Below are 21,573 nucleotides of genomic sequence, written 5' to 3'. Positions count from 1 at the left end.
TTCAAGAGGCAAAATTTTAAACCTGATGGCCGTTCTCCAATATCCTTTCATATGCTTAGGGAGCTGTGCTTAACTCTTTTTTCAGTTTGTAATGACCATACTGAGTCTTGCTTATTCTTGTCAGCTTTTTCTTTAGCATTTTTTGCTGCGTTGCGAGTCGGCGAGATTGTTGCCCATAAAAAATCCGTACCTTCTGGTTTATTTCGGGATGATATTAGTTTCTTTGATCCTCATACCTTATTATTTATTAGGAAGTCCAAAACAGACCAGTTGGGGAGAGGTTTAGCATTAAGGCTTAACTCTATTTCAGATACTCCCATTTGTCCAGTAGCAAACGCAAAGAGATGGTATGCAATTAGACCTGATAAGGAAGGCCCATTTTTCACTCATCTCAATGGCGAACCCGCTACAGTTTTCCAATTTAACGCAATACTTAAAAGTGTTTGATTAAACTCGGTTTGGAAGTGTTCCAAATTTCGTCACACTCCTTCCACATCGAAGCAGCAACAGAGGCTGCTCGGCTAGGCTTGGGGGCAGGAAACATAAAGAGAATTGGAAGATGGGATTCGAGGAGATTTAAATTGTATGTACGCCCCGATTTGTCCAGCTATTAACTTATCTTCATTTTATAGGTCCGGTTACTGTCTGGATCATCGGAGATTCCGATATTTTTTGGCCTGAAAAAAGAGCCATCGTAAGGTCGGACACAGAAAACTTTTCCTTTAGCACCTCCTCTGTTCAAATTTTCTGGCATAGTAGGCGAGGAATGTTATGGAAGAACTTAATTTCCGATATGAGTAAATTAGCAGAAAAATGGTCTAACCCAGATTTAGCAATTTTACACTTAGGAGGAAATGATCTGGGAGAAGTTAACACTCTGGATCTTTTAGCATTCATGAGAAGGGACATTTCCATTTTAAAAACAGAATATTTTAATTTGTTTTTTGTTTTTTCTGAAATTGTTCCAAGACTTATATGGGCAAGACCTAAGATGTTATTTCTGGAAAAAATCAGGAGGAGAATAAATAGGAATATGGAGAAGTTTATGTTGCTAATTGATGGTTTCTCTTTTAGGCACATTCATCTCAAGAACATTATTCCAGGAATCTATAGGAGAGATTTAATACACCTGTCCCATATTGGCTTGAATGTCTTTAATCTGGACCATAAAGCCATTATTGAAAAATGGCTTTGGCGTTTTGGCGCTTTGTAAGGCCTGGCAGTTGGGAAAATCGCCCGGTTCTGCCGGGTGGATTGGATATGTTGGTTATGATGAATTTTAGTTTGTGGACTTTATATTAATTATTATTTATGAGTGAATAAAATTATTCTCAAGGTAACCAAAAAATAAATGCCATGGCCATTTTATTCAACGAAATTTAGGGTTGGGTGTTTTATTTAATATTAGTGGGTGCTGTGTTACCATGGAAGCCCTTCCCTTGAGAGGATACAAGGGTGGTTTCATGAGAACACAGACCCCATAATGGAAAAGGTTTAGTTATTATGAGTTTTCTGTTCTTAAAAGTTATGCTGAAAGGGTTAACAATTTTGAGTTAACTATGCTACTGCATGAGCAGGTTCAAACCGGTTTTCTCTGTCTGGATTGCCGCCTTTTTTCCTGATCTCCGATTGGCAGTTGAGGAAAAGTGCGGGAAGAAATGGTGCATAAAGATCAGCTATTTCTAACGGTGAGGATCCCTCCCACACTCCCTGTTTATTGATGTTACTTTACCCGTCGTGTCGTTTATTTTGAGGGAAAATCGCCCGGTTGTTTAGGGCAAACTCAGCCCAGGGGAGCAATATCGACCAGTCATTCTGGTTGACCGAAACGAAATGACGCAAGTATGTCACAAGCGTCTGGTTAGTGCGTTCCACCAGACCGTTGGTCTCCAGGTGATAGGCAGTAGAGAGATGCTCTGATGCTCTGCAGTGCAGATCCATTGTAGAGCATCAGATCAGCAATCTGACAGTTTGCAGTTGATGTGCCATCCTGGGACAATGTAAAAAAGAGAAAAAAACAGTTAATAAAAATTATAAAAATATTTTTTAAAAAAATCACAAAATAAAGAAAAATATTAATCCAATAAATATATTTATCTGTGTAAAAAAAAAAAAGTATACATATTTGGTATCGCCGCATCCGTAACAACCCGACCTATAAAACTGTTCCACTAGTTATCCCCTTCAGTGAACACTGTAAAAATAAAAAAAAAAGAAGGCAAAAAACGATGCTTTATCATCATACAAAATGTGGAATAAAATGCGATCAAAAGATGCGTGTACATAAAAATGGTACCAACTAAAAACGTCATCTTGTCCCGCAAAAAACAAGCTGTCATGCAGCTCCTTCAGCGGAAAATAAAAAAGTTACAGCTCTCAGAATAAAGCGATGCCAAAATAATTATTTTTTCTATAAAATAGTTTTATTGTGTAAAAGCGCCAAAACATAAAAAAACAATATAACTGTAGTATCGCTGTAAATGTACTGACCCAAAGAATAAAACTGCCTTATCAATTTTACCCCACACGGAATGTGATAAACAAAATCCCCAAAAAGCAGTTCCTGAATTGATGGTTTTTGTTCCTTCTGCCTCCCAAATAACGGAATAGAAAGCAATCAAAAAATGTCACGTGCCCGAAAATGGTATCATGTGACAACTGGTAATGGTAGTGTGTGACAGCTGCCAATCATAAAAACCTAATATAAATCTGGTATTACTGTAATCGCACCGACCCGAAGAATAAAGTCGTCTAATCACTTATACCACATGAGGAACAGCATAAAAAATAAATAAAACCAATTCTTCACCTGCTGTTGATTGGTTCTTTCTGCCTGCCAAAGATCGCAGTAAGGCTCTGCTCACATTTATCCTGCTCTCTGCGCTTACACCAGGATTTCCATGTAAATCTGTGAAATACGTGATTCAGACGGAACCTCCAGAGGGAGGCAGATGGAGATACTGTGGACGCCGTCTGGCCTATGATCCGGAAGTGTCTTTTTATTAGGTGTGCATAAAAGTGCAGTCGGCCACAGTTTTGTGCACTTTTGAAAAGAAGGATACAGCTGTACAGAGGCCAGATGGAGACCAGAGTAACTCTGCTGCCTCATGCTAGTGAATGAATCACTCGGGGGTTTCATCTGAATCACTTTACTCAGAGATTTAGATGGAAACCCTGATATAAGTGCTCAGCGTAGAGCACAGGATTAACAAGTCCCCACTCAGGTCCATCATCTGTTAACAAAAATATGGGGGCTTCCACATTACTTGCAGCACAAAGGTTCTGGAAAAACTAAATGGCTCCTCGCCCTCCAAAAGAAATCTAGCAAATTCTGCACTCCCAAATCCAAATGACCCCTCCTTCTGAGCGCCAGTGTGTGTCTAAACCGCAATTAGCGTCCACATGTTTGGCATTCCTGTAGCAATGCGGGCCTGCCTATTTTATGGGTGCATGTCTTCAGAAGCACAAGCTGGGCATAACGTACTGGTCACTATAGCATACTGGTCACTACAATGGCAGTTTGCAATAGTCACTTAGCAACATCCACTGCTGCTTGTTTCTGGAAAACACCCATGGAGTCAAAATCGTAACTACACCTGTAGATAAATTCACAAATTTCAAAAATGGGGTCATTTTAGAAGGATTCTGCTCTTCTAGCACTTAGGGGCCCTGTATATTGAGTCTGCATACTATTCTAGGAAAATCTGCGCTCCAGGAGGCAAAAAGCACTCCGTCCCTCCCGAGTCTCACCGTGTGGCTAAGAAGAACATTACAGACACATATTTCTACATGTAGCAGAAATTGTGGGACAAATTGTGGTGCCATTTTTACCCATTTCCCAGTGTGAAAATGTAAAATCTGGGGCTAAAACAAATCTTGCGCCGTAAAAATGTATTTATTTTTCTTCACTGCCCAATGGTATAAAATGCTGTGATACACCTGTGGTGTCAATATGATCACTGCACCCCTAGATGAATTCATTGAGAGGTGTAGTTTGTAAAATGGGGTCGTCTGATGTGGCACCTCAGGGGCTCTGCCAATGTGACATGGCACCCTCAAGCCATTCCAGCAAACTCTGAACTCCAATATGGTGCTTCTTCCCTTCTGAGCTTTGCACTATGCCTCAAAAGTAGTTTTCAACCACATATGGGGAATTTGTGTACTCTGGAGAAATTGCACAACAAATTTTGGGGTCCATTTTCTCCTGTTACCCTTGTGAAAGTGCAAAACTTTGTACTGAAAAACATTCTTGCTGGAATTTTTTTTTTTTTTTTTTTTATTTTCACGACTCAATGTTATAAACTTCTGTGAAGCACCTGTGGTTCAAACTGCTCACCACACATCTAGATAAGTGATCTGACGGGTCTGGTTTCCAAAATGGTGACACTTTTGGCAGATGTCCACTTTTTAGGCACGTCAGGGGCCCTCCAAATGCGACATGGTGTCTGCTAATTATTCCAGTAAATTTTACATTTAAAAAGTCAAATGGCGCTCCTTCCCTTCCGAACATGCCGTGCGCCCAAACAGTAGTTTTCCTCCTTATATTGGGTATCTGCATACTCAGGAGAAATTGCCAAATAAATTGCATGGTGCAATTTTTCCTGTTACCCCAGTGAAAATGCAAAATTTGGGCCTAAAAATTTTTTGGTGGAAAAATGTGATTTCTTTATATTCACGGCTCAACATAATAAACTTCTGTGAAGCACCTGGGGGTTCAAGGTGCTCACCACACATTAAGATAAGTTCCCTGAGGGGTCTGGTTTCCAAAATGGTGTCACTTGTGGGAGGTTTACACTTATTAGGCACTTCAGGGGCCCTCCAAACGCGACATAGTGTCTGCTAATTATTCCAGCAAATTTTACATTCAAAAAGTCAAATGGTGCTCCTTTAGTTCCAAGCCTTCTGTGCACCCAAATAGTAGTCTTCCTCCACATATTGGGTATCTGCGTACTCAGGAGAAATGTCAAAACAAATTGTATGGTGCAATTTTTCCTGTTATCCTAGTGAAAATTCTAAATTTGGGGCTGAAAAAAAAACATTTTTGTGGAAAAATGTGATTTCTTTATTTTCACGACTCAACATTATAAACTTTTGTGAAGCACCTGGGGGTTCAAGATGCTCACTACACATCTAGATAAGTTGCCTGAGGGGTCTAGTTTCCAAAATGTTGTCACTTGTGGGGGGGTTTCCACTGTCTAGGTACATCAGGGGCTCTCCAAACGCGACATAGCATCCGCAAATTATTCCAGCAAATTTTACATTCAAAAATTCAAATGGTGCTCCTTTAGTTCCAAGCCCTGCCGTGCGAACAAACAGTGGTTTTCCCTCACATATTGGGTATCGGTGTGCTCAGGAGAAGTTTTACAACAAATTTTGGGGTCCATTTTCTTCTGTTACCTTTGTGAAAGTAAAAAAAAATTGGGTCTAAAGTAAAATGTTTGTGAAAAAAGTTAAAAGTTTATTTTTTCCTTCCACATTCCATTAATTCCTGTGAAACACCTGAAGGGTTAATAAACTTCTTGAATGTGGTTTTGAGCACCTTGAGGGGTGCAGTTTTTAGAATGGTGTCACTTTTGGACATTGTCCAAAATTATGTTTCCAAAATTGTGCTGATGTAAAATAGACATGTGGGAAATGTTATTTATGAACTATTTTGTGTGATTTAAGGGCATAACGATTAAAAGTTTGACAATTTTAACAATTTTTGCCAAATTTCCGATTTTTTCACAAATAAACATAAGTCATATCAAGGAAATTTTACCACTATCATGAAGTACAATATGTCACGAAAAAGAAAACAATCTCAGAATCACTGGGATCAGTTGAAGCGTTCCAGAGTTATTACTAGTGTTGAGCCACCCCCGTAGTGTTCGGGTTCGGTTCGGTTCGTCGAACACCGGGATGTTCGAGGAACTGTTCGTCGAACTGTTCGTCGAACACCTTAGAACACCGTCGAACACCGTTAAAACCAATGGCAGGCAAACAAAAACACATAGAAACACATAGAAAACACCTGCAAAGGTGTCCAAAAGCTGACAAACTGCTCAGAAGACACTCTCTTTAAAAAAGCCGGCCGGCAAATTCAGCAGCGGCATACACCGGTACCCGACAATTTAGACAAGAAGGAATAGAGCATCACACATAGATTAGATAGATAGAAACATGTCAGTCACACATATAAGAAGCACAGTGACAGTGTTGGTTACTGCACTTGTCATTTAGTGTAAAGGATTTATTAAAAAAAATATTAGTGTTTTCATGCACCGTCTCTTTAAAAAAGCCGGCCGGCAATTCAGCATCTGTACCCGACAATTTAGAACAGAAAGAATAGAGCTTCACACATAGATTAGATAGATAGAAACATGTCAGTCACATATATAAAAAGTACAGTGATAGTGTTGCTTACTGTACTTGTCATTTAGTGTAAAGGATTTATTTAAAAAAATAATAGTGTTTTCATGCACTGTCTCTTTAAAAAAGCCAGCCGGCAATTCAGCAGCGGTACCCGACAATTTAGAACAGAAAGATAGAGCATCACACATAGATTAGATAGATAGAAACATGTCAGTCACATATATATGAAGTACAGTGATAGTGTTGGTTACTGTACTTGTCATTTAGTATTAAAATAAAGGATTTATTATTAAAAAAATTGGCGTGGGGTTCCCCTTAATTTTAGGCTCTAGCGGAGGTTAAGCAGAGGGCTGGGGCAGATGTTTGAAGCCTGGGAAGGGGGTAATACCCACGGAGCTTCCCAGGCTACTAATATCAGCCCCCAGCTGAATACATAGCCTTTACTAGCTATTAAAATGGGGGACCCCCCCAAAAAAAATGACGTGGGGTCCCCCTAATTTAATAGCTAGCAAAGGCTAGGCAGACAGCTGGGGGCTGATATTAATAGCCCAGGAAGGGAGCCATGAATATTGGCCCCCTCCCAGGCTAGAAACACCAGCCGTCAGCCGCCCCAGAAATGGCGCATTCATAGGATGCGCCAATTCTGGCACTTAGCCTCGCTCTTCCACGCTGCCCTGGTGCGGTGGCAGGGGGTAATAGGGTTGGGGTTGATGTCAGCTTATAATGCCAGCTGACATCAAGCCCAGGTTAGTAATGGAGAGGCGTCTATAAGACACCCCCATTACTAACCCCATAGTCAAAGTTAAAAAAAACACAAACACCCAGAATAAAGTCCTTTAATTGAAATAAAGACACAATCCTTTATTGTTCTAAATTAAACCATACTTACCATCACGCCCATTCCAGCTGAAGCCAACGATCTCCTGCAATAAAAGAAAGGTGAGCTGAGTTCATTGGACATGAGCTCACCTCATGCACATCACTGACAGCGTGGGAGAATTCTCCTGCACTCAGCACTTCAGCGTGAGAATTTTCCCACGCTGTCAGTGACGTGCATGAGGTGAGCCGAGTTCATTGGACATGACCTCGGCTCATCTGGATGCCGTCACAGCGAGACAGTGAGGAGCGCAAGCATGCCTGCGCTTCTCAGTGTCTGCGGGATGACAGACTGGATGGCAGCGTTCTGCTGCGGTCCAGCCAGTCATCTCGATGTAGCAGAGCTGAAGCTGTCGTGGGAACCATGGAAAGGTAAGGATGAGGTTGGTTTATTATTTTTCTTTTATTGCAGGAGATCGTTGGCTTCAGCTGGAATGGGTGTGATGGTAAGTATGGTTTAATTTAGAACAATAAAGAATTGTGTCTTTATTTCAATTAAAGGACTTTATTCTGGGTGTTGTGTTTTTTTTAAATACTTTACTAGAAATTCATGGCGGTCATGTCTAATACTGGCGTGACCCCATGAATTTTGGGCTTGGGGCCAGCTGATAATACCAAGCTGGCCCTAACCCCTTTATTACCCAGTGAGCCACCGCACCAGGGCCCTGGATGAGTTGGGTACAGCGCCAGAAGATGGCGCTTCTATGAACGCGCCATTTTCCGGGGTGGCTGCGGACTGCAATTTGTAGCGGGGGGGGGCCCAGAAAGCTTGGGCCTCCCTGCGCTGCAGATTCCAGCCCCCAGCTGCCTAGTTGTACCTGGCTGGACACAAAAATAGGGCGAAGCCCCACGTACTTTTTTTTTAATTATTTCATGAAATTCATGAAATAATTAAGAAAAAAAGGGCTTCCCTATATTGTTGTGTCCGGCCAGGTACAAATAGGCAGCTGGTGGATGGGGGCAGCCCGTTCCTGCCTGCTGTACCTGGCTGGACACAAATATAGTGCGAAGCCCCACTTCAATTTTTTTAAATTATTTCAGGAAATTCATGAAATAATTTAAAAAAAATTGACGTGGGGCTTCGCACTATATTTGTGTCCAGTCAGGTGCAGCAGGCAGGAACGGGCTGCCCCCAACCACCAGCTGCCTATTTGTACCTGGCCGGACACAACAATATAGGGAAGCCCTTTTTTTCTTAATTATTTCATGAAATAATTTAAAGAAAATTGACGTGGGGCTTCGCCCTGTTTTTGTGTCCAGCCAGGTACAACTAGGCAGCTGGGGGCTGGAATCCGCAGCGCAGGGAGGCCCAAGCTTTCTGGGCCACCCCCGCTGCAAATTGCAGTCCGCAGCCACCCCGGAAAATGGCGCGTTCATAGAAGCGCCATCTTCTGGCGCTGTACCCAACTCATCCAGGGCCCTGATGCGGTGGCTCACTGGGTAATAAAGGGGTTAGGGCCAGCTTGGCATTATCAGCTGGCCCTAAGCCCGAAATTCATGGGGTCACGCCAATATTAGACATGACCACCATGAATTTCTAGTAAAGTATTTAAAAAAAACACAACACCCAGAAAAAAGTCCTTTAATTGAAATAAACACACAATTCTTTATTGTTCTAAATTAAACCATACTTACCATCACGCCCATTCCAGCTGAAGCCAACGATCTCCTGAAATAAAAGAAAAATAATAAAGCAACATCATCCTTACCTTTCCATGGTTCCCATGACAGCTTCAGCTCTGCTACATCGAGATGACAGGCTGGACCGCAGCAGAACGCTGCCATCCAGCCTCTCATCCCGCAGACACTGAGAAGCGTAGGCTTGCTTGCGCTCCACAGTGTCTCTCTGTGAGGGCATCCAGATGAGCCGAGTTAATGTCCAATGAACTCGGCTCACCTCATGCACGTCACTGACAGCGTGGGAAAATTCTCCTGCACTCAGCGCTTCAGCGTGGGAGAATTCTCACGCTGAAGCGCTGAGTGCAGGAGAATTCTCCCACGCTGTCAGTGACGTGCAGGAGGTGAGCTGAGTTCATTGGACATGAGCTCACCTTATGCACGTCACTGACAGCGTGGGAGAATTCTCCTGCACTCACCGATTCAGCGTGAGAATTTTCCCACGCTGTCAGTGACGTGCATGAGGTGAGCCGAGTTCATTGGACATGAACTCGGCTCATCTGGATGTCGTCACAGAGAGACGCTGAGCAGCGCAAGCAAGCCTGCGCTTCTCAGTGTCTGCGGGATGAGAGGCTGGATGGCAGCGTTCTGCTGCGGTCCAGCCTGTCATCTCGATGTAGCAGAGCTGAAGCTGTCGTGGGAACCATGGAAAGGTAAGGATGAGGTTGCTTTATTATTTTTCTTTTATTGCAGGAGATCGTTGGCTTCAGCTGGAATGGGCGTGACGGTAAGTATGGTTTAATTTAGAACAATAAAGGATTGTGTCTTTATTTCAATTAAAGGACTTTATTCTGGGTGTTTGTGTTTTTTTTAACTTTGACTATGGGGTTAGTAATGGGGGTGTCTTATAGACGCCTCTCCATTACTAACCTGGGCTTGATGTCAGCTGGCATTATAAGCTGACATCAACCCCAACCCTATTACCCCCTGCCACCGCACCAGGGCAGCGTGGAAGAGCGAGGCTAAGTGCCAGAATTGGCGCATCCTATGAATGCGCCATTTCTGGGGCGGCTGACGGCTGGTGTTTCTAGCCTGGGAGGGGGCCAATATTCATGGCTCCCTTCCTGGGCTATTAATATCAGCCCCCAGCTGTCTGCCTAGCCTTTGCTAGCTATTAAATTAGGGGGGACCCCACGTCATTTTTTTTGGGGTGTCCCCCATTTTAATAGCTAGTAAAGGCTATGTATTCAGCTGGGGGCTGATATTAGTAGCCTGGGAAGCTCCGTGGGTATTACCCCCTTCCCAGGCTTCAAACATCTGCCCCAGCCGTCTGCTTAACCTCCGCTAGAGCCTAAAATTAAGGGGAACCCCACGCCAATTTTTTTAATAATAAATCCTTTATTTTAATACTAAATGACAAGTACAGTAACCAACACTATCACTGTACTTCATATATATGTGACTGACATGTTTCTATGTATCTAATCTATGTGTGAAGCTCTATTCTGTCTGTTATAAATTGTCGGGTACCGCTGCTGAATTGCCGGCCGGCTTTTTTAAAGAGACGGTGCATGAAAACACTATTATTTTTTTTGATAAATCCTTTACGCTAAATGACAAGTACAGTAAGCAACACTGTCACTGTACTTCGTATATATGTGGCTGACATGTTTCTATCTATCTAATCTATGTGTGAAGCTCTATTCTGTCTGTTATAAATTGTCGGGTACCGCTGCTGAATTGCCGGCCGGCTTTTTTAAAGAGACGGTGCATGAAAACACTATTATTTTTTTTGATAAATCCTTTACGCTAAATGACAAGTACAGTAAGCAGCACTTTCACTGTACTTCGTATATATGTGGCTGACATGTTTATATCTATCTAATCTATGTGTGAAGCTCTATTCTTTCGGTTCTAAATTGTCGGGTACAGGTGTATGCCGCTGCTGAATTGCCGGCTTTTCATGTTTCACTGTTGGCACTGTTCCCATCGATTTGGGCAATCACTGTAATGCCACAACCACCATGGCTGTGGCATTACAGTGAGTGGCAGACAATCCCTGCATGATTGGTGCTCTAAATAGCGCCAGACATGCAGGACACGCTTTTGGTGCACGAACAGTTATCGAACATAACCTCGAACAGCCGAATTTTTTGCAAATCGTTCGGGTTCGTCGAACAACTCGAACACCGCCCAAAACAGCTCGAATTTGAGATTGGCGAACAGTTCTAGTCGAACACCGCTCATCTCTAGTTATTACCTCATAAAGTGACACTGATCAGAATTAAGAAACTTGGCCTGGTCAGGAAGGTGAATACACGCTTCAGGGTGAAGGAGTTAAGCAAGGGAGAAGAATCCCTAGTCTCTTGAGGTATGGAGAAGCCAGATATGGGTAAACAGTACCCCATATGTGCTTGTTAATCCCTGCTCCTCAGCAATGTGCTACTCTTCTTCCCTCTGAGATGGAAACTACTGTATACAGAAGGTTGGGGGTTGCACAAAATGGCATGACGGGTAACCTCTATGCACCTGGTAAAAGATTAATGTTGCGACCCCTTAAATATCATATTTAAAGAACAATTATAAAAGTAAAGATTGCTTAATACTTTCTTGATTATTTTTTAATGTCTCTATTAAATGACTTTTGCCACAAGACTGTGGATTAGATCTTTGTATATCACCTGCATAATATGTCCTTATTTTTCATGAAGCATTCAAAGAGAACCTTCTAGATGGGAAGAATGATGTACAAGGGGATATTACTTGGAACGGTGCAACTAATGAACTCAGTAGTGTGACTGTTATGGATGAAGATATGTCTGTCTGGGAGTTCATCAAGAATAAAATAAAAAGTAGTTTTGTACAGGTAAGTTATAGCCATATTTTTCCCAACTATCCCACGTAGACTCCATTTTTCTGAATGTTTAAGTCCAAAATAAAATTATACTACAAGATGACAATACATAAGAGACACCCTGCTGCATTGGCCATTGTCATTTAACCCTCGCTTCCTGGTTATCAGAGGGAGGGTGCTCTCTTTTTCACCTCACTGTCACCCCCGCAACGTTATTGCAGGGTGTTGATGGTTGCTATGTCAACCCAAAGCCAAATTATGGTACAGTGACCTGTTAAAACTGACAAGTCTAGTGCCCTGTAATATGTAAGTATTGTAGTGCATTAAACCAGCAAACAGAACTTAAAATGTTCGTAGCCTAGGAAAAAAGTAAAAAAAAAAAGTTTATAAAATTTGTAAAATTGTTTAAAAAAAAAGCATGAAAAAATCACGGAAAATATTTCGCCATAGAAACACGAGTTTTATAAAAAAAAACAAATATAAACAAAAAATACACAAATAAGTGGTACTTAGCTTATACAGTGAATATTGTTAAAAAAGTAAATGAATACTATGAAATGCTGTTTTTTATCATAGTACTACACAAAAAAATGGTATAAAAAGTAATCAAAACAGTTGCATTTAAAAAGAAAATGTAAAATGCGATCACTGAAAATGTCAACTCATTTTGCAACAGAAAAGCTCCCACACAGCTCTGGCAGCAAAAAAAGTCATACTGATGACATTATTTTTTTTTTTTGTAAAAAATAGTTTTTAGTGTGCAAAAGTAGCAAAAGGTAAAAAACTATATAAATCTGCTGTCACTGTAATTGTAGTGACAAGAAAAATAAATTTGGCTTTTACCACATAGCGATCCATTTACTATGATGCATGAAGTGGAGTCACTTAGGACTCCATATGGCCTATTTTCTTGTGATTTTCTTGCTGTATCTGTCTTTTTAGGGGTGCTCAAAAGTGTGGCAAACCACGATTTTGTGCATGCCTAAAAAGATGCGATTCCGCCAGAAGAGGAGAGACGGAGTGACTTGATTCATTATAATGAATGGTTCCAGCAGGGGTTTCATCAAAATCTTGTTTTTTTGGGGAATTTAGACGGAAGCTCCAATGTAAGTGCTCAACATAGAGCACAGGAAAAATGTGAACTTATTCTTAAAAGTGATCATAAAATATTACAGGTTGTCCACTACTTTAACATTGATGGCCTATCCTTAGGATAGGTCATCAACGTCTGATCGGTGGGGGTGGGACGTCCTGCCTTCCTACCAAACAGCTGTTCTCAGTGTTCGCGGCAGCCGAAACTAACCAGTTACGGAGCTGCACAGCACAGCTCCATCTACTGTGCAATGGCCATGGCCATGTACTGCACATCCGCCACCTATTCAAATCAGTCAAGTAAAATCTGCATCCAATAACCAAACTCCTTCTCTTTGAGCCCTGTATTTTGCCCATGTTTGTGAGAAATTGCATAACAAATAGTGGGGTCATTTTCTCCTATTACTCCTTGTGAAAATGAAAAAAATCTAGGGATAAAACAATGGTTTAGTGGAAAAAATAATATATATAATTGCTTCATGACTCAATGCTATAAAATTCTATGAAACACCAGTGCGTTCAATATGTTCATTATACCATAATTCCGTAACCTAAGTTACATAAAGAATAGTATTTATGGTGTGTACACCAGGACAATATATCTCTGTGCCCCCTTTCCTTATTCCTTCCCTCTCTCCTCATTGTTTTATTTAATCTCCCATTACATATATTTCTGGTTATAATATACCTAATAATCCTGATTCTAAGGCAACTATCGATTGTATAATTGTGTCTTTGTTATAAAAAGTTACAAATGTTTTAATTTGAGAAAAACAAATGCAAACTTATTGAAAAAAAAGATGAATTCCATAAGGATGACCTTTTACTGGATTTTTAAAAAAATTTAAACTGATTACCTCTTCCAAGGGAGAGGATCGTGGAAAAGACCCCAGGGCCCTTAGAGGCTTTCAAATGCATGATTTCTCTGAAAGGCTACAGCATTTCAGAGTGCAACATACGCACCTGAAATGAAGAAGACAGACTCTGAATCATACTGAGCGTAGCTTGGGCAGCATGAATATGCTGTCAGGTTCTCTTTAAGGGGTTTGGTTTTCAAATAAGGTTACTTATGGGGATTTCTGCTGTTTTAGCATCTAAGGTGCTCTCCAAATGTGACATGGAGTCCCCAAACTATTCCATCCAAATTTGTGCACCAAAAAACAAAAAGCGCTTCTTCTCTTCCAAGCCCTGCCATGTGCCCAAACAGTAGTTTCTGAACACATAAGCACAAAAACTGAGTAACAAACTATGGAGTCCATTTTCTCATATTAATCCATCAGAAAATGAAAACATTTCAGGCTAAAGCAACACATTACTGTAAAACAAATTTTTCTGGTTTTCACAGTCCTGTTTTATTAAATTCTGCTAACTGCACTCCTAGATGAATTCATAAAAAGTCTACCCTCTAAAATGGGATCCTTTGTGGAGGATTTCTGTTGTTTTGGCATCTCATGGACTCAGCAAGTGCAACACTTTTCCAGCTACATTTATGCCCCCAAAATCAAATGGTGCTCCTTGCCTTCTGAGCCATGCTGTGTGTCTAAACAGTTATTTCTGACCACGTATGGAATCAGTGGTATAACTAGAATGGGCCCCAGTAGAAAATTTGGACCTGGGCCACCATCTGCATATTAGTCAGATGTATGAGCCCTTATAGAGTTCTAGATGCTATTAAGACATACGTGTTCACCCCCATGTAATAATTTTCTTTATCCTGGGCCTCTTCTAGTAATAATGTTCCCATCCTGGGACCCTTCTTGATATAATGTCCCCTATCATGGTATAATGTCCCCTATCCTGATATAATGTCGTATGTCATCCCCATTGTGGTATGTTGTCCCCATTTTGGTATAACGTCCCTAATCTGGTATAATGCCCCCCGCCCTGGTAAAATGTCCCCATTCTGGTATAATGTCCCCCATCCTAATATAACGGTCCCAATTTTGATTTAATGTTCCCATCCTAGTATAGTGTCCCCATTCTGGTATAATGTCCCCCATCCTGGTATAATGTCATATGTCATCCCCATCCTGGTATATTGTCTTCATTTTTGTATAATGTCCCCATTCTGGTATAATGTCCCCATTATGGTATAATGTTGTATAATGTCTCCATTCAGGTATAATGTCCCCCATCCTGGTATAATGTCCCCCATTCTGGTATAATGTCCCCATCCTAGTATAATGTCCCCCATCCTAGTATAATGTCCCCCATCCTGGTATAATGTCCTCCATTCTGGTATAATGCACACATCCTGGGCCTCTTCTGTTCTTCTCCAGCACATTTCAACTCATCTTCATCTACTTCCAGGCTGCGCGTCGTCTGTAGCTGGCACAGGAGCTAGCAGATGACTTCGGCATGCCGGCATGGCGAACACATGACATCACTGCCATGCACTGCTTGTCATTAGCAAGCTGATATCAGCTGCCAGCCTGCAAGTCGGTGGCTTGTATTGCAGTGCAGGGAAACGGCGGGTCTCCGCATGCGGTACATTTCGCTTGACTATGCATCAGAAGGCTAACAGCCAGGTGACATTGGTGTAGACGGACCCCCGTCCTGCACCCTCTGCGACCGCAATCGTTACGCCCTCTGTATGGAATATCATTACAATCGGGAAAGAGTGTATAACAAAGTGTGCGGTCCATTTTCTCGTATTACCACTTGTGAAATGAAAAATGTGGCACTAAAGCATCATTTTAGTGGGAAAAGGGTAATTTTTTATTCCAGTCATTCCACTTTACTTCCAATGAAGCCCCTGAAGAGTTAACTAACTTCCTGACAGCAGTTTTGAATACTTTGAGTGGTACAGTTTTTAAAATAATATCACTTCTGGAAGTCTTCCAATTTATAAAGTTACTTCAAAACTGAAAGGTCAGTAAATAATCTGTTTTGTAAATTACCTTAAAATAAAATTAAAATTGTTGCCAAACTTTTAAGTCTTTTAACATTCTAAGACAATTAAAGAATGTTTGAAAATTGCTGCATTGCTGATGTAATGTAGTTACATGGGAAATGTTATTTATTATCTTGTTTGTTTGGTATAACTATCTGTTTTAAAGACATAAAAATTCAAACTTTGAAAATTGCAAATGTTTTAAAATTTTCATAAAATTTCAGATATAAACTCTAATCATATTGACCTAAGTTTACCATTAACATAAAGCACAATGTGTCAATAATTCCAAAGTTACTGCCACATATCGTAACACTTGTCAGATTTGAAAAATGGTGCTTGGTCACAAAGACCAAAATTGTCACTAACGGATTAAATCATTAAATCGCAGAAAGTTATTTGTTTTGTATTTATGAACCATTACTGATTTGGCTTGTTATTTATCTTATGAAAACAGGATAACCAGGATGCCTTCTATGTTGCGGACCTAAGTGATGTGGTGGACAAATACTGTTATTTTCACAGGGATTTGCCCCGAGTAAAGCCTTTCTATGCTGTGAAGTGCAACAACAGTAAACAGGTTCTTCAGGTTCTCGCCATCTTGGGTACTGGATTTGACTGTGCAAGCAAGGTAATCAATTTCATGATTCTTGGCTGTAAGTGGACCATTTTTAAGATGACCTGTAGACCAACTGCATTACACCAGGGACGGTAGGCATACATGAAACTCACTGATAGAGACTTGTAGATGGCACAAGTACATGCTCTATGGTCACCATCTTGGTCCCATCAATATCTTCCCAAATATAGCACTATCATTATATTTTATATATATATATATATATATATATATATATTTATATATATAGATATCTGTCTATCTACCGTATTTTTCGGACCATAAGACGCACTCCCCCCCCCCCAAATTTGGGAGGAAATTGGGGGGGTGTCTTATGGTTCGAAAGTAACTTACCGGTGGTGGTGGAGTAGGATTGCAGGGCCATCAGGAAGGTGGCGGCGGCGGCAGCAACAGCAAGAGTTGGCAGCAGAAGAGAAGGAGGTGAAGCGGGTTGGTATCTGCCTGGGGGCTGGGGCCTTGCCGGGTCCCGGGGCCGGTGTCTTGCTGTGAGCAGCTTCCGGTGCGCGCGGCCATCTTTCTGAAGCTGTGATCTACAAGAAAATGGCCATTGGAGCCAGCACATGCGCTCTGCCACGCCGTCAGCCATTTTCCTGTAGATCACAGCTTCAGTAAGATGGCCGCGCGCACCGGAATCCGCTCACGCCGCTCTGCCACCCTAGCAAGACACCGTCTCTGGTACCAGGCCTCAGCCCCAGGCCCCCAGCCCACCAGTGCCAGGCATCCAGGCCCCAAGCTCCCAGCGTCAGCCACCAGGCCACCAGCACCAGGCACCCAGGCCCCAAGCGCCAGCCACCAGTGCCAGGCCACCTGCCCACCAGTGCCAGGCCCTCAGAGCCAGCCACCAGGCCCCCAGCCCCAGGCCACCAGTGCCAGGCACCCAGGACCCCAACCCCAAGCGCCAGCCCCAGGCCACCAGCACCAGGCCCGGCTTCCTGAAGGACTCTGCCTCCTGTGACCCCCGCTCCACCGCCCCCCCAGGTAAGATACCTATTCAGACTATAAGACGAACACCCATCTTATAAAAAAAAAAAAATTCCCCAAAAATTTGGGGTGCGTCTTATGGTCCAGTGTGTCTTATAGTCTGAAAAATACGGTATCTATCTAGATAGATAGATATCTCTATATATATCTGATATAATGATAGTGCTATATTTGGGAAGATATTGATGGGACCAAGATGGTGACCATAGAGCATGTGTATATACAGTACAGACCAAAAGTTTGGACACACATTCTCATTTAAAGATTTTTATGTATTTTCTTGACTATGAAAATTGTACATTCACACTGAAGGCATCAAAACTATGAATTAACACATGTGGAATTATATACTTAACAAAAAAGTGTGAAAGAACTGAAAATATGTCTTATATTCTAGATTCTTCAAAGTAGCCACCTTTTGCTTTGATGACTGCTTTGCACACTCTTGGCATTCTCTTGATGAGCTTCAAGAGGTAGTCACCGGAAATGGTCTTCCAACAATCTTGAAGGAGTTCCCAGAGATGCTTAGCACTTGTTGGCCCTTTTGCCTTCACTCTGCGGTCCAGCTCACCCCAAACCATCTCGATTGGGTTCAGGTCTGGTGACTGTGGAGGCCAGGTCATCTGGCGTAGCACCCCATCACTCTCGCTCTTGGTCAAATAGCCCTTACAGAGCCTGGAGGTGTGTTTGGGGTCATTGTCCTGTTGAAAAATAATGATGGTCCAACTAAACACAAACCGGATGGAATAGCATGCCGCTGCAAGATGCTGTGGTAGCCATGCTGGTTCAGTATGCCTTCAATTTTGAATAAATCCCCAACAGTGTCACCAGAAAAGCACCCCCACACCATCACACCTCCTCCTCCATGCTTCACGGTGGGAACCAGGCATGTAGAGTCCATCCGTTCACCTTTTCTGCGTCGCACAAAGACACGGTGGTTGGAACCAAAGATCTCAAATTTGGACTCATCAGACCAAAGCACAGATTTCCACTGGTCTAATGTCCATTCCTTATGTTCTTTAGCCTAAACAAGTCTCTTCTGCTTGTTGCCTGTTCTTAGCAGTGGTTTCCTAGCAGCTATTTTACCATGAAGGCCTGCTGCACAAAGTCTCCTCTTAACAGTGGTTGAAGAGATGTGTCTGCTGCTAGAACTCTGGGTGGCATTGACCTGGTCTCTAATTTGAGCTGCTGTTAACCTGCGATTTCTGAGGCTGGTGACTCGGATAAGCTTATCCTCAGAAGCAGAGATGACTCTTGGTCTTCCTTTTCTGGGGCGGTCCTCATGTGAGCCAGTTTCTTTGTAGCGCTTGATGGTTTTTGCAACTGCACTTGGGGACACTTTCAAAGTTTTCCCAATTTTTCGCACTGACTGACCTTCATTTCTTAAAGTAATGATTGCCACTCGTTTTTCTTTACTTAGCTGCTTTTTTCTTGCCATAATACAAATTCTAACAGTCTATTCAGTAGGACAGCTGTGTATCCACCTGACTTCTGCACAACACAACTGATGGTCCCAACCCCATTTATAAGGCAAGAAATCCCACTTATTAAACCTGACAGGGCACACCTGTGAAGTGAAAACCATTTCCGGTGACTACCTCTTGAAGCTCATCAAGAGAATGCCAAGAGTGTGCAAAGCAGTCATCAAAGCAAAAGGTGGCTACTTTGAAGAACCTAGAATATAAGACATATTTTCAGTTGTTTCACACTTTTTTGTTAAGTATATAATTCCACATGTGTTAATTCATAGTTTTGATGCCTTCAGTGTGAATGTACAATTTTCATAGTCAAGAAAATACAGAAAAATCTTTAAATGAGAAGGTGTGTCCAAACTTTTGGTCTGTACTGTATATATCAGCTTTCTATGTATACTTGCATAATCATAAACCTGCCAATCAGTGACAAGGCAGGGTTATACATAGTTCATGAACACAGAGGACTACATGGCAGCATGCTTACTAGTCCTCTAGTGATAATCTCCTGCAAATAAAAAGATAATTTTATCAAAACTGCAGCAAGTAGCCCAGTACATTACTGGAATCGGAGTCTCAGCCCATACAATATGGTGCCAACAGAAAAGGAGATTTCAGGTCAATTGCTAACTGTTGCACAACACTCTCCCACTTTTTCAGCATAAGTCTATTTACAAAGAATAAAGCAAAACAAATAGATCACATAAATAATTAATCTTTATTAGAAACATACAGATAGACATTATTTAAAAGTTAAGACACAGTGAGCAAACACTAGGGGAAACACATAAAAGGCGGGGGTGAGGTAAATAGAGCATGTACACAGTACCAATTATTAAATTATTATAGTGGGATTAAAAAACAAAAAAGTATATTATGGAGCTGCAGACTCATATAACAGCAAAGACTGAGGGTAACCAAGTTAGAAAATGATATACATAGGTTTACCTGCATTCATCTCCTCCAGTTGGAATGGCACCAGGTCCCAATGCGCATTTCAGGGTATAGCCTTCGTCAGGGTTATCTTATGTTTCGTTATTTAGAGACATAATAAGACTCTTCAATTTTGTATAACTCACAAAATGTTATCTTCAGCTATTGTTGGCGTCTTATTTATAATGACGCTTTCTTTTTTCTGCAGGCAGAGATTGACCTGGTATTGAGTTTAGGAGTGCCAGCAGACGATATTGTCTATGCCAACACTTGCAAGCAACCATCATTCATTCGTCACGCAGCCCAGCAGGGAGTGCACAAAATGACTTTTGACTGTGAAAGTGAACTGCTAAAAGTGGCAGAGAACCATCCAGCGGCTAAGTACGTCGGTAACAAACTAGATGTAATATTAAGGAGGCCGTCCTTTTTCAGATAAATTTTGCTTGCCGTCTCAGTTCCTTATAAGAACTGAGCAGTGCTCCAGTCTCTGTTGTTTGGCTGCAGATATTATGTCAGAAAGACAGCACTTCAGCGAATCAGTGAACTCAGTGGCTAGTGCCATCTACATCAAGAGAACCACTGAGCTCCATGATTGGCTGCAGCACTGTTAGTGTGATGTCACCACTGCAGCCTATACATTATCACTGAACCAGCCCTGGAGATGCAGCGTTACAACTAGGAGGGAAATTAAAGTGCAAATTGTATTTTAACAATGAATTGAGCCAGGAAGTAAAACATTTCTGAAAGGGGACAACCCCTTTAAAATCTTCGTTTTCATATAGAAAGAGAAACAATGCCAGCGTCCAGAATGGAATAATATTAAAGATGTTTATTTAAATCTTCTTAAAATATCAGTAAGCCATAATAAACATGGAGGACAAAAAGAGAACTGTCCGATTACGCGTTTCAAGCTAATTGTGTCCCTCAGTCGTATCATGGGTGGTTGGTCAGACAACACTTATATACAAACGGGTTTGATTTATCATACCTGAAACCACATTTTTAGCTATGAAACAGACATACACAAAAAAATTATTCAGGTACAAAAAAATTAAATTTAAAAGCAAGTATATAAATATGCAGATATATGTGCAAATGACCATATAGAGGAAAAGAACAAGAAGACAAAAAAAAAACCTAACCAAGTAAATAATGTAAAATTAGATCCTGTCTACTGTTTAGACCACATGGACAACAGGGTTTTAGAACAAACATCCTTTAGGATTCCCGAATGAGCAGTTTTCGTCACATATCTCCTCCTCAAATTGGTTAGATGACCCGTTCTATAGATTGAATTTTTATATTCAATCTGTTTTATTAAACATTAATTAAACATTAATTATTGATTATTATACATGTAGCAAATCAAAAAATATATTGAATTTGAAGAAAACATAACAATATAGAAAATGTCCACAGTTCAAATGAGATCACCTCTTTCAATATCAATTCACATTGTAATACCTTGAACATCATATTGTTTATGTAATAATCACCAATAAGAAGTTCTTATGTTGAGGTAACTTCTATATTATGTCTGAAGAAATCATATAAAGAGATGAAAGAAAAAGAGAGAGAAAAGAGAAAAGACATAGGGATGAGGGATGGGGGGGGGTCCTTATTAGAGATGAGCGTTGTTCGACTCGAACTGTTCGCCAATCTCAAATTCGAGCTGTTTTGGGCGGTGTTCGAGCCGTTCGGCGAACACGAACGATTTGAGAAAAATTCGGCTGTTCGAGGTTATGTTCGATAACTGTTCGTGCACCAAAATCATAACTGGATTTTTTCTCAGTAATGATGAAAATTAATGTTAATACGCAGTTTGAGTGTACAGCGGGGCGGGGGGAGGGGCAGGGGATGG

At 41.3% G+C, this 21,573-nt stretch overlaps 1 protein-coding gene across 3 annotated transcripts in view; it reads left to right on the top strand.

Moving 5' to 3' along the window:
- The window catches only part of LOC141273817 (ornithine decarboxylase-like), a 326,868-nt gene that overhangs the window by 50,734 nt on the left and 254,561 nt on the right, over nt 1-21,573 (top strand). For all 3 annotated transcript variants that reach the window (XM_073686196.1, XM_073686197.1, XM_073686194.1), the window contains 3 exons: nt 11,559-11,713; nt 16,144-16,317; nt 19,921-20,093. In XM_073686196.1, the coding sequence (XP_073542297.1) occupies nt 11,651-11,713; nt 16,144-16,317; nt 19,921-20,093 (410 nt within the window). In that variant the 5' untranslated portion in view covers nt 11,559-11,650. The remainder of the gene's footprint in view (nt 1-11,558; nt 11,714-16,143; nt 16,318-19,920; nt 20,094-21,573) is intronic.

Source organism: Phyllobates terribilis, unplaced genomic scaffold (assembly GCF_046119375.1).
Source record: "Phyllobates terribilis strain yellow unplaced genomic scaffold, ASM4611937v1 Scaffold_5__5_contigs__length_657084704, whole genome shotgun sequence".
NCBI classification, from domain to species: Eukaryota; Metazoa; Chordata; class Amphibia; order Anura; family Dendrobatidae; genus Phyllobates; species Phyllobates terribilis.
This window is presented reverse-complemented; position numbering and strand designations above follow the sequence as displayed.